Source organism: Amblyraja radiata, chromosome 25, assembly GCF_010909765.2.
Source record: "Amblyraja radiata isolate CabotCenter1 chromosome 25, sAmbRad1.1.pri, whole genome shotgun sequence".
Taxonomy (NCBI): Eukaryota; Metazoa; Chordata; class Chondrichthyes; order Rajiformes; family Rajidae; genus Amblyraja; species Amblyraja radiata.
This window is the reverse complement of record NC_045980.1, coordinates 33,055,149-33,068,593: the sequence shown is the minus strand read 5'-3', so window position 1 is coordinate 33,068,593 and position 13,445 is coordinate 33,055,149. Positions and strand designations below refer to the sequence as shown.

Genomic DNA, 13,445 nt, shown 5'->3' with positions numbered 1-13,445 from the left:
GGTGAATCTCTGGAACTCCCTGCCACAGAGGGTAGTCGAGGCCAGTTCATTGGCTATATTTAAGAAGGAGTTAGATGTGGCCCTTGTGGCTAAGGGGATCAGAGGGTATGGAGAGAAGGCAGGTACGGGATACTGAGTTGGATGATCAGCCATGATCATATTGAATGGCGGTGCAGGCTCGAAGGGCCGAATGGCCTACTCCTGCACCTAATTTCTATGTTTCTATGTTAGATGCTGCTGCACCCGCTGAGTTTCTCCAGCTTTTTTGTGTACCTTCGATTTTCCGGCATCTGCAGTTCCTTCTTAAACGTATTGAGTAGGTACGTTGAGCGGCCATGTTGCAGTTCTACAAGACATTGAAGGGCCTGTCCCATTTGCCGATTGTTTTTTCGGCGACTGCTGGCATCATTGACTGACGTATCAGCTCACTGAAAAATTCTCTAGGCGTGACGAAGGCGCGGTGTTTTTTCAAGTGTCGCGACATTTTTTTTGTCGCCTCTGGATTTCAAAATCTGAAGACCCCCTTCAGAGTATCGTGCACCGTGTTATAGGAAAGATGTTGTCAAGCTGGAAAGGGCGCAGAGAAGATTTACGAGGATGTTGCCAGGACTCGAGGGTGTGCGCTACAGGGAGAAGTTGAGCAGGCTGGGTCTCTATTCCCTTGGAGCGCAGGAGGATGAGGGGTGATCTTATAGAGGCGTACAAAATCACGAGAGGAATAGATCAGGAGGAATAGACCAAAATGGGGACAGAAATCATGACTTGGAATCATGAGAGGAAATAGAGAGGTGGATGCACAGAGTCTTTTGCCCAGAGTAGGGGAATCGAGGACCAGAGGACATAGGTTCAAGGTGAAGGGGAAAAGATTTAATAGGAATCTGAGGGGTAACTTTTTCACACAGAGGGTGGTGGGTGTATGGAACGAGCTGCCAGAGGAGGTAGTTGAGGCTGGGACTATCCCAACGTTTAAGAAACAGTTAAGACAGGTACATGGATAGGACAGGTTTGGAGGGATGTGAACCAAATGCGGTCAGGCGGGACAGGCAGCATCTCTGGAGAGAAGGAATGGGTGACGTTTCGGGTGGAGACCCTTCTTCAAATTCGACCCGAAACATCGCCCATTCCTTCTCTCCTGAGATGCTGCCTGTCCCGCTGAGTTACTCCGGCGTTTTGCGTCACCATTCAATCGTGGCTGATCTATCTCTCCCTCATAACCCCATTTCCCTGCCTTCTCTGCAATGTGTGGGGGATCGGCGCAGACTCGGTGCCCGTTTCCGCGCTGTAAACGGAAGCTAAAAACGAAAGCTCAGCGGGACAGGCAGCCTCTCTGGGGGGAAGGATTGTGTGGCGTTTCGAGTCGAGACCCTTGCGTCAGCCACTGTACCTCGGTCTGTTTCCAGGGCTGGCGTACTGCAGGCACCTGTCGACGGTCAGGACGCACCTGTCGGCGCTGGTCAACCACACCATCGTCAGCCCAGCCGCGCCGTCCACCGCCGCCTCCGGTCTCACCCGCGACATCTGGCGCCGCTTCCTCCACGACCGACTGGTGAGTGAGCTCAGACCGTCCCCGAAATACCCTTCACTTAAGGGGGGCGCAGCGGTAATAATAATAATAATGGATGGGATTTATATAGCGCCTTTCTAATACTCAAGGCGCTTTACATCGCATTATTCATTCACTCCTCAGTCACACTCGGTGGTGGTGAGCTACTTCTGTAGCCACAGCTGCCCTGGGGCAGACTGACGGAAGCGTGGCTGCCAATCTGCGCCTACGGCCCCTCCGACCACCACCAATCACTCACACACATTCACACACAGGCAAAGGTGGGTGAAGTGTCTTGCCCAAGGACACAACGACAGTATGCACTCCAAGCGGGATTCGAACCGGCTACCTTCCGGTCGCCAGCCGAACACTTAGCCCATTGCGCCTCTGTCGTCCAGCGGTAGAGGAATCTGAGGGGTAACGTTTCCACACAAAGGGCGGTGGGTGTACGGAACAAGCTGCCAGAGGAGGTAGTTGAGGCTGGGACTATCCCAACGTTTAAGATGCAGTTAGACAGGAAGGGGCAAGCCATTTAGAACAGAGATGAGGAAGCACTTTTTCCACACAGAGAGTTGTGAGTCTGTGGAATTCTCTGCCTCAGAGGGCGGTGGAGGCCGGTTCTCTGGATACTTTCAAGGGAGAGCTAGAAAAGAACTCTTAAAAATAGCGGAGTCAGAGGATATGGGGAGAAGGCAGGAACGGGGTACTGATTGGGGATGATCAGCCATGATCACATTGAATGGCGGTGCTGGCTCGAAGAGCCGAATGGCCTACTCCTGCACCTATTGTCTATTGTCTAAGATGGATAGGCCGGGTTTGGAGGGCTATGGGCCAAACGGGACATTGGCAGGTGGGACTGGGACATTGTCGGCCGGCGTGGGCGAGTGTTTCCACGCTGTATCACTCCGTGACTCTAATTAACTGGCCGTGTTTTGTGTTCCGGTCTCAGGGCTACGAGGAAGTGGAGCTGCTCCGACTGATTTACTACGGAGGGATCGATCCGGAGATCCGGCGGGAAGTGTGGCCCTTCCTGCTGGGACACTACCAATTCGGCATGAGCGAGGCGGAGAGGGAGGAGGTGCGTTGGCCTTCACTGCACCGACTGGGCTCGGATCCACTGGAATTTGGAAGGATGAGAAGGGATCTTGTGGGAACATCTTGAAGGAATTTTGGTCTCCTAATTTGAGGAAGGACATTCTTGCTTAAGAGGGAGTGCAGCGTAGGTTCACCAGGTTGATTCCCGGGATGGCGGGACTAACGTACGATGAAAAAATGGATCGACTCGGCTTGTAAATATAGCGGAGTCGGGATATGGGGAATTCTCACAGAGAGTGGTGAGTCTGTGGAATTCTCACAGAGAGTGGTGAGTCTGTGGAATTCTCACAGAGGGTGGTGAGTCTGTGGAATTCTCTGCCTCAGAGGGCGGTGGAGGCAGGTTCTCTGGATGCTATCAAGAGAGAGCTAGATAGGGCTCTTAAAAATAGCGGAGTCAGGGGATATGGGGAGAAGGCAGGAACGGGGTACTGATTATGGATGATCAGCCATGTTCACATTGAGTGGCTGTGCTAGATGAAGGGCCGAATGGCCTACTCGTGCACCAATTGTATATTCACTGAAATTTAGGATAAGAGTGGATCTTATAGAAATGTATAAAATTCTTAAGGGATTGGACAGGCTAGATGCAGGAAAAATGTTCCCGATGTTGGGGGAGTCCAGAACCAGGGGTCACACAGTTTAAGAATAAGGGGTCGGCCATTTAGCACTGAGATGAGGAAAACCCTTTTCACCCAGAGTTGTGAATCTGTGGGATTCTCTGCCACAGAAGGCAGTGGAGGCTAATTCACTGGATGTTCTATAGAGGGAGATAGATTTAGCTCTTGGGGATAACGGAATCAGGGGATATGGGGAGAAAGCAGGTACGGAGTACTGATTGTGGATGATCAGCCATGATCATATTGAATGGCGGTGCTGGCTGGAAGGGCCGAATGGCCTATTGCCTGTGTTTCAACACTCGGGGCGGTGTGTAAGGGTGGGGATCATGGGGGGTCTCTTTGGGAACGGGTGTCAGACACAGTGTTTAAGAAGGAACTGCAGATGCTGGAAAATCGAAGGCAGGCAAAAGTGCTGGAGAAACTCAGCGGGTGCAGCAGCATCGATGGAGCGAAGGAAATAGGCGACGTTTCGGGAAGGAAATAGGCGACGTTTCCTATTTCCTTCGCTCCATCGATGCTGCTGCACCCGCTGAGTTTCTCCAGCACTTTTGCCTGCCTTCGGGTGTCAGACGTATATATATGTTGTCTAACGGGGGCCTGCTGCTCTCTGCCGCCCGCAGGTGGACCAGGGTGTGCGGAGCGGCTATGAGCAGACGCTGGGGGAGTGGATGGCGTGCGAGGCGGTGGTGCGGCAGAGGGAGCGGGAATCTCACGCCGCCGCCCTGGCCAAGTGCTCGTCGGCGGTCAGCCTGGACGCCCAGGTCCAGCGCATGATGCACCGCGACTCCACCGTCAGCACCGAGGTATTGACCGGGGCGGGGAGGGGCGGGGGGGGGGGGGGAGCAGACTGGGATGGGATGGGGGGGGGGGAGCAGACTGGGATGGGGTGGGGAAGACCGGGATGGGGGATGGGGGGGGGGAGCTACTGGTGTTGGAGTAAACAGCGGACAAGGGTCTGGTGGCCAGAGGCAACTAAGCTACTGATATTGGTGTTGATTGGTACAGGTGTCGACATTGGTACTGATATCTCCCTCCCCCTCTCTTCCCACCCCCCCTCTCTTCCCCTCCTCTCTCCCTCTTCCCCTCCCCCCTCTCTCCCCCTCTCCCACTCCTCTTTCACCCCCTCTGCCCCCCCTCTCTCTTGCCCTCCTCTCTCCCTCCCTCCCCCCCTCCCTCTCCCTCTTTCCCCCCCCTCTTTCCACCCCTCTCTTTCCACCCCTCTCCTTCTCCTTCTCTCCCCCTCTCCTCTCTCGATCCAGTCTTCTCAGAGTTGCAGCTCTGGGAGGCAGGACCATGCCCGGTTGCAGAGTGACTCCAGCTCGAGCACGCAGGTGAGCCCCGCTCGCTCCGTCCCGCCCGCCATTCCCCGTCCCCGTCCTCCGATCCCGTGTCTCCGCCCGTGCCGCAAGACCCCCCCCCCCCCCCAAACAGCCGCGGCGGCCGGCAGAGCGAAGGTGGCCGCAAGGTAGAGCGGGAATCGAAGACAGGCACAAAATAAGACTGTACGGCTTCAACTCTACCGCTGCTCCACCGTGAGCGCCCAGAGAGAGAGAGACACACAGAGGGAGGGACGGAGACAGAGTGGGAGAAACACAGAGACAGCGACAGAGAGAGGGAGAGAGAGAGAGAGACATCAGGAGCAATATCAACCCCAACACCAATCCACATCAATAATGACTCGTATAGGCATGAGTCATGACGCACCTCTCTAAGACTTTGGTCAGGCGGTATTTGGAGTATTGCGTGCAGTTATGGTCGCCCCCACCACAGGAGAGGGTGTGGAGGAGGTTTACAAGAATGTTGCCTGGGTCAGAGGGCTTCAGCGGCAGGGACAGGTTGGACTGAGTAATTTGAAATAAAGTTATTCCATATACTGCCATCAGATTTCCCCTCAATCTCTGATGTTCCCGGAGAAAACAATCCGTCTGTTACCCCCCCCCCCCCCCCCCTAATCTGGGCAGTGTTCTGCCTAGCCCCCCCCCCTAATCCAGGCAGTGTTCTGCCTAGCCCCCCCCCCCTAATCTGGGCAGTGTTCTGCCTAGCCCCCCCCCCCTAATCCGGGCAGCATTCTGCCAAGCCCCCCCTTCTATCCCCGGAATAACTTTCACACCGAACCCCCTTTCCTCTCAGGTCTTTGACTCGGTGGAAGACGGTGATGGGGAACAAATGGAGAAAGATGGCGGCAGCGGCAGCGGCGGCGAGAAGCCCGTGACCCGGGGACCCTGCTCCCCCGACCTTCGACCCCCGACCTCCTGCGGCTTCCCCCCGGCCCCCGGCGACTGGGAGCTGGGCCTGAGCGCGCAGGGAGGGGCGCGTGAAGCGGCGTCGGCCCCGGGCGAAGAGGCGGCGCCAGCGGGACTCGCTCTGCGCGGTGAAGAAGGAGCGGATCCCGCCACGCAGGGGCCGCAAGTAGTCCCTGGGGCGGAGGGATCGCGAAGAGATCCGCCCGAGGCGAACGGGACGGAAGTAGTCCCGGTGGCGGAGGGATCTGAAGACTTGCACTATGCTGCGGCTGGAGCAGCAGTAGTTCCTGTGGCGGATGGGTTTGGAGATCTGCCCTGGGCGTCAGATGGCTCAGAAGTAGTTCCAATGGCGGATGGATCTGAGGACGTGTCTTGGGCGTCAGCGGGCTCAGAAGTAGTTCCGGTGGCGGATGGATCTGATGCAGTTCCCTTGGCGTTAGGCGGCTTGGAAGCATTTTCAACGGCGGAAGGATCGGAAGTTGTCGCCGTGGGGTCAAAGGGCTTGGAAGTAGTCCCGGCGGCGGATGGATCTGAGCTAATTCCAGTGGCATCAGGGGGCTTGGACGAAGTTCCCCTGGCATCAGATGGGTTGGAAATAGTTCCCGTTGTGTCGGAAGCCTTGGATGTCGTTCCAATGGTGGATGGACCGGAAGTAATAGTCCCGGCGGAAGGATTGCGACCATTGGCGACAGACGGCTCGGAAGTAGTTCCAATGGCGGATGCATCTGAACTTGTTCCCATGGTGTTAGATGGCTTGGAAATAGTTCCAATGGAGGATGGATCTGAACTCGTTCCCATGGTGTTAGAAGGCTTGGAAGTAGTCCTGGGGGCGGAGGGATTTGAGGGCGACCGTTGGGCGTCAGTCGGTCCGGAAGTAGTCCTGGGGGCGGAGGGATCGGCGGCGGCTGCGGACGGGCAGCAAGTAGTTCCCGTCGCGGGGTCGGTGAGGATCGGCGTGGAGGGGCCCCGAGGGGAGGTGATGGAGGACGAGCTGCCCGGAGGAGAGAGAGGGGCGGAGAGGGGCTTGGGGCCGCACCAGACCGCGGCAGAAATCGGCATCACCGTGGCATCTCCGGCCTCTTCCACTGGCATCACCTACAACGTGAGTAGCCTGGTCTCAACCCCCCCCCCACCATCATATACTGATAGAATGGAGCAGCTGGGCTTGTACACTCTGGAATTTAGAAGGATGAGAGAAGATCTTATTGAGACATATAAGATTATTAAGGGTTTGGACACACTAGAGGCAGGAAACATATTCTTGATGGTACACAAAAGTGCTGGAGAAACTCAGCGGGTGCGGCAGCATCTATGGAGCGAAGGAGATAGACAATGTTTCAGGCCGAAACCCCTCTTCAGACCCTTCTTCTTCGACTTCTTCAACATATTCTTGATGTTGGGGGAGTCCAGAACCAGGGGCAACACAGTTTAAGAATAAGGGGTTGGCCATTTAGAACGGAGATGAGGAAAAACGTTTTCACCCAGTTAGTTGTGAGTCTGTGGAAATCTCCGCCTCCTCAGAAGGCAGAGGAGGAATTTCTTTAGTCAGAGGACAGTGAATCAGTGGAATTCATTGCCACAGACGGCTGTGGAGGCCAAGTGTGGATATTTTTAAGGCGGAGATTGGTAGATTCTTGATTAGTACGGGTGTCAGGGGTTATGGGGAGGAAGGCAGGAGAATGGGGTTGAGAGGGAGAGATAGATCAGCCACGATAGAATGGCAGAGTGGACGTGATGGGCCGAGTGGCCTGGTTGTGTTGCTGCCACTGATGAGCGTGTGTGCTTTCAGCAAGAGCTGCTGGACATGTACACGGTGAACCTGCACCGCATCGACAAGGATGTGCAGCGCTGCGACCGCAACTACTGCTACTTCACCCCCAGCAACCTGGAGAAGCTGCGCAACGTCATGTGTAGGTAGGTGGACTGCACTGCTCCCTCCCGCTAATCCCACCCACCCACTCACCCACCCTGGCCTGGAGTGGTGGTATCATGGGGTCATCATGTCATGGGTCAGTGTCATGGGGTCATAGTGTCATAGGGTCATAATGTCATGGGGTGATCGTGTCATGGGGTGATCGTGTCATGGGGTCATAGTGTCATGGGTCATCGTGTCATGGGTCATAGTGTCATGGGGTCATAATATCGGTCATGTGGTCATAATTCATGGGTCATAGTGTCATGGGGTCATCGTGTCATGGGGTCATAATATCAGGGTCATGGGGTCATAATTCATGGGTCATAATGTCATGGGTCATCATGTCATGGGTCATAATGTCATGGATCATAGTGTCATGGGGTCATAATATCAGGGTCATGGGGTCACAATTCATGGTTATGTCATGGGTCATAGTGTCAGGGGGTCATAGTGTCAGGAGTCAATGGGATCATGAGGTCACGGTGTGGTCAGAGAGTCAGGGTGTTGGAACTATCGAGCCCTGGTGTCATGGGCTGACAGGGTCATCGAGTCTACTCTGCCATTCAATCCTGGCTGATCTATCTTCCCTTCTCATCCCCATTCTCCTGCCTTCCCCCCATAACCCCCCCTGACACCCGTCCTAATCAAGAATCTTACCAATCTCCGCCTTAAAAACACCCAATTACTTGGCATGATGCCCCGACAGATGAAGGCAAGCGCACCACACACCTTAGAAAGACTCGAAATGCTGGAGTAACTCTGCGGGTCGAGCAGCATCTCTGGAGTAGGCGACGTTTCGAGGTCTGAACCCTTTTTCGGTCTCAAAAACGTCACCCATCCCTTCCCTCCAGAGATGCTGCCTGTCCCGCTGAGTTACTCCAGCATTTTGTGTCTCTCTTTGGTGCAAACCAGCATCTGCAGTTCCTTCCTACAGATACCACACGCCCTTCCTTACCACTCGATATCTACTTGTGATGCCACTTTCAGAGATCTCTGTGTTTGCTGCATGAAGATGTGTGTGTCCTCAAATCACCTTGTGTTCTTTCTCTAATCACCTTCACTCTGTTGCCATGGTTTTTTGCCATGGGAACAATTTCTGTCTCGCCAGGCCCTTGCCTGTAAGATTTCACACTTGTCCACCCCGTCCATTCACAGCCCCTCTCTGTGCCAAGGTGAACGGCCCCCCCAGCTTTCTCCTTCGATCTCTCGGGAAGTCACCCCGGTAAATATCTCTCCTAACCCTCGCCTCCTTAAGGGGTGGCACAGTGGCGCAGTGGTAGAGCTGCTGCCTCACAGCCCCAGAGACACGGGTTCGATCCTGACCACGGGCGCTGTCGGCGCAGAGTTTGTATGTTCGCCGTGGAATTCTCTGCCACAGAGGGCGGTGGAGGCAGGTTCTCTGGATACTTTCAAGAGAGAGCTAGATAGGGCTCTTAATGATAGCGGAGTCAGGGGATATGGGGAGAAGGCAGGAACGGGGTACTGATTGGGGATGATCAGCCACGATCACATTGAATGGCGGTGCTGGCTCGAAGGGTTGAATGGCCTACTCCTGCACCTATTGTCTATTGCTGGAGTCACTCAACGTGACAAGTGGAGAGAAGGAATGGGTGACGTTTCGGGTCGAGACCCTTCTTCAGACTGAGAGTCTAGCTTCAGACCAGCAGGGAAGTGTTGGCCGGTACGGGCAAGTTGGGCCGAAGGGCCCTGTCTCCACGCTGTATCACTATGTGACTCTATGACAGCTGCTTGTTCATTTTGCAGTTACATCTGGCAGCATTTGGAGATTGGTTATGTGCAGGGGATGTGCGACCTGCTGGCTCCCCTCCTCGTAGTTCTGGACAACGGCAAGTTATTTATTTATTCGCCATTATCCTCGCCCGTCCGCCCGCCCCACGATGGGCCCGCTGATGTCCAAGGTCATTTCTTAAAATCAGTTCGAATTGCCCGTAATAATTCCAAATCTGATTTCTGAATTAACATTGTCGTGAATTTCCTGTTTCCTGACTCCAGACTAACTCATTTATGTCGGAAAATCTGTTCTATTCTTATACCCTCAGGAACTAGATAGATCCTCCAAGCCCAAACACGTCAGTAGAGTTAGATTACAAACACGTTACCACTGACTAGTTTAGGATAGAGATTCAGTGAGTGGGTTCCCCCCCCCCCCCCCCCCCCCCCCCACACTCCAAAGGCATGCAGGCCTATGGGGTGATGTAAATTGTCAAAGTATCCTTTATTGTCATTCAGACCTTTCGGTCTGAACGAGATTTCGTGCCTGCAGTCATGCATATAATAAAAATAACAAAACACACAATAAACACAAATGTAACATCCACCACAGTGAGTTCACCAGGCACCTCCTCACTGTGATGGAAGGCCAACATTTTAAAGTATCTGTCTCTTCCCTCCTTGGTCTCCCTCTGCGCTGAGGCATAGGGTTTGCGAGCGGGGATCGCTGGATGGCGCGGACTTGGTGGGCCTGTTTTGAGCTCTATCTCTGAACTAAAAAAAACCTAGAACAGCTCTGCACAGGAACGGGCCCTTCAGCCCACAACGTTTATGCTGTACATGACGCCAAGTTAAACCCTAACCCCATCTGCCCGTACATGATCTATATCCATCCATGAGGCCCAGCGCAAATTGGGGGAACAGCTCCTCATATTTCACTTGGGCAGCTAACACCCCAGCGGCATGAACATTGACTTCTCTAGCTTCAAGTCGCCCTTGCTTTCCCTCTCTCTCCGTCCCTCCCCCCCCCCACGCTAGTTCACCGACGGAACTCACTGTCCTCCTGATTCATTGTATCCTTTGTCTGCCTTCGTTGTCACCTTCCCCCTCAGCCCAACAACAAACCGTTCTACATTTGAAGAAGGGCCTCGGCCCAAAGCGTCGCCTATTTCCTTCGCTCCATAGATGCTGCCGCACCCGCTGAGTTTCTCCAGCACTTTTGTCTACCTTCCACATTTCCTTAACATCTTCTGCTTTGATCTGTCCTTTTCACACCTCGCATGCTCTGGGCACCTTTCCATATCCCTTGTTTCCCGCTCCCATGAGTCCCAGTCTGAAGAAGGGTCTTGACCCAAAACGTCACCTGTTCATTCTGTCCTGAGCTGAGCAGAGCTGAGCTAAAGCTAAACTATGCTGCACTAAGATGAACTATGCTGTACTAAGATGATCTATTGTTTAAGAAGGAACTGCAGAGGCTGGAAAATCGAAGGTAGACAAAAGTGCTGGAGAAACTCAGCGGGTGCAGCAGCATCTATGGAGCGAAGGAAATAGGCAACGTTTCGGGATGAAACCCAAAAGGAAATAGGCAACGTTTCGGGATGAAACCCAAAAGGAAATAGGCAACGTTTCGGGCCGAAACCCGGAAGGGTTTCGTCCCGAAACGTTGCCTATTTCCTTCGCTCCATAGATGCTGCTGCACCCGCTGAGTTTCTCCAGCACTTTTGTCTACCTAAGATGATCTATGCTGTGTTAAGATGAACTATGCTGTACTAAGAACTATGCATTGCTAAGCTGAATCAAACTAAACTGATAAAATAAACTAATCTAAACTAAATTAAACTAACCTAAACTAATCTGAGCTGAGCTGGGCTATACAAAACTGAGTTCCCCAACGCCCGTGGCCGAGGGCATCTGGGGGGGAGCGGTGACTGCGGGAAGGTGATGCTTGTGTCTCCCTGCCCCCTGCAGAGTGGATGGCGTTCAGTTGCTTCACGCAGCTGATGAAGAGGATGAACCAGAACTTCCCGCATGGAGGCGCCATGGACACTCACTTTGCCAACATGCGTTCCCTCATCCAGGTACGTCCCTGCTCCCCCTCCCCCTCCCTCCCTCTCCCCCTCCCCCTCCCCCTCCCTCTCCCCCTCCCCCTCTCTGTACCCTCCCCCTCTCCCCCTCTCTCCGCGGGGCAGTGAGTGAGTGACTGGATGGGGATCGGGGGGGGAGAGCCGAGCTTGTTCTTGCAGCAAGGGTGAGCTGTCTAACAAAGTACGTCTTTGCAGATCCTCGACTCAGAACTCTTTGAGTTAATGCACCAGAACGGAGACTACACCCACTTCTACTTCAGTTACCGATGGTTCCTGTTGGACTTCAAGCGAGGTCAGTGTTTCTCTTCCCCCCCCCCCGATCCCCCCATCCCTCCCCCCCACCCCTCCCCACTTTCCACCCCTCTCTACCCACCTCCTCCCCTCTCACATGGAATAACGTTTAGTGCAGTGAAGTCCGATCAAAGATAGTCCGAGGGTCACCAACGAGGTAGATAGTAGTTCAGCACTGTTCTCCGGTTGTGGTAGGATGCTTCGGTTGCCCGATAACTGGTAGGATGTTTCCACCAGTGGGAGAGTCTAGGACCAGAGGTCGCAGCCTCAGAATTAAAGGTAGACAAAAAATGCTGGAGAAACTCAGCGGGTGGGGCTGCACCGATGGAGAGAAGGAATAGGCGACATTTTGGGTCGAGACCCTTCTTCAGACCGATGTGGGGGTTGGGGGGGGGGGGCGGGAAGAAGAAAGGAAGAGGCGGAGACAGTGGGCTGTGGGGGAGCTGGGAAGGGGAGGGGAAGGAGGGAGACAGCAGGGACTACCTGAAATTGGAGAAGTCAATGTTCATACCGCTGGGGTGTAAACTGCCCAAGCGAAATATGAGGTGCTGCTCCCTCCAATTTGCGGTGGGACTCACTCTGGCCATGGAGGAGGCCCAGGACAGAGAGGTCGGATTGGGAATGGGAGGGGGAGTTGAAGTGTTGAGCCACCGGGAGATCAGGTTGGTTGATGCGGACTGGTTGTTGTGTCTTAGTGCGGGTGGGTGGGTGGGTGGGTGGTCTCGCTGTGGTGGGACCATGAGGGAGGATGGGGGGGTTGGTCTCTCTCCGTGCCCGCGCAGTTCCCACCAGCCTTGTCCCCTCCTCCCCCGTGCAGAGCTGGTCTACGGTGACGTGTTCTCCGTCTGGGAGACCATCTGGGCGGCCAGCTATGCCTCGTCCCCGCACTTTGTCCTGTTCATCGCCTTGTCCATGGTGGAGCTGTACCGGGACATCATCCTGGAGAATAACATGGACTTCACCGACATCATCAAGTTCTTCAACGGTGAGTGGGGGGGGGGGGGGGGGGTAACCTCACAAAGAGAGTGGGTGGTGGTTGGGGAGGTGGTGGGTGGGTGGGTTGAGGTGGGAAGGGATTGGGTGAGAGAGGTGGGGGAGGGGTTGGGTGCGGGACGGAGGGGTTGGGTGGGGTAAGAGGAGGGGTTGGGTGGGGGAGGGGTTGGAGGGGGGAAGGTGTTGGGTGGGGGATGGGGGAGGGGTGGGAAGGGGTTGGGAGGCAGGGTTAGGTTGGGTAGGGGAGGGGTTGGATGGGGGAGGGGTGGGAAGGGGTTGGGAGGCAGGGTTAGGTTGGGTAGGGGAGGGGTTGGGTGGGGGAGGGGTGGGAAGGGGTTGGGAGGCGCGGTTAGGTTGGGTAGGGGAGTGGGTGGGGGAGGGGTGGGAAGGGGTTGGGAGGGGGGGTTAGGTTGGGTGGGGGAGGGGGACCGGTGACAGGACCAAGCCAGGGGGCCAGGATTGGCGATGGAAGAGAAGAGGTGCAGAGAGGCTCAGAGGCTGGGAGGGGAGATGGGGAGGTGGGTGGGGGTAGGGGACGTCCAAGAGAACCGGTATCTCTGGCGCTGTGAGGCAGCAACTCCAGCGCTGCGCCACCGTGCGTGCGTGCATGCGTGCGTGCGGTCAGGGCCGGGCCGTGGGAGAGGAAGTTGTGCGCTGGACTTCTGCACATGACAGTAATAAACCTGAACCTAACCGGCCTGTCTCACACGTTCACAAGTTATAGTAGAATCAGGCCATTCGGCCCATCGAGTCTACTCCACCATTCGATCATGGCCAATCTATCTCTCCCTCCTAACCCCATTCTCCTGCCTTCTCCCCATAACCCATGACAACCGTTCTAATCAAGAACCTGCCTTAAAAATATCCACTGACTTGGCCTCCACAGCCCTCTCTGGCAATGAGTTCCACAGATTCACCACCCTCTGGCTAAAG

The 13,445-nt window shown here is 54.9% G+C and overlaps 1 protein-coding gene across 1 annotated transcript in view; it reads left to right on the top strand.

The window, feature by feature from the left end:
• Nucleotides 1–13,445, top strand: part of sgsm1 (small G protein signaling modulator 1) — a 45,313-nt gene that overhangs the window by 31,112 nt on the left and 756 nt on the right. The window contains exons 15-24 of the mRNA XM_033043063.1: nucleotides 1,401–1,546; nucleotides 2,493–2,621; nucleotides 3,876–4,058; nucleotides 4,515–4,586; nucleotides 5,386–6,600; nucleotides 7,288–7,412; nucleotides 9,178–9,260; nucleotides 11,113–11,222; nucleotides 11,424–11,520; nucleotides 12,337–12,504. Coding sequence (XP_032898954.1) covers nucleotides 1,401–1,546; nucleotides 2,493–2,621; nucleotides 3,876–4,058; nucleotides 4,515–4,586; nucleotides 5,386–6,600; nucleotides 7,288–7,412; nucleotides 9,178–9,260; nucleotides 11,113–11,222; nucleotides 11,424–11,520; nucleotides 12,337–12,504 — 2,328 coding nt within the window. The remainder of the gene's footprint in view (nucleotides 1–1,400; nucleotides 1,547–2,492; nucleotides 2,622–3,875; nucleotides 4,059–4,514; nucleotides 4,587–5,385; nucleotides 6,601–7,287; nucleotides 7,413–9,177; nucleotides 9,261–11,112; nucleotides 11,223–11,423; nucleotides 11,521–12,336; nucleotides 12,505–13,445) is intronic.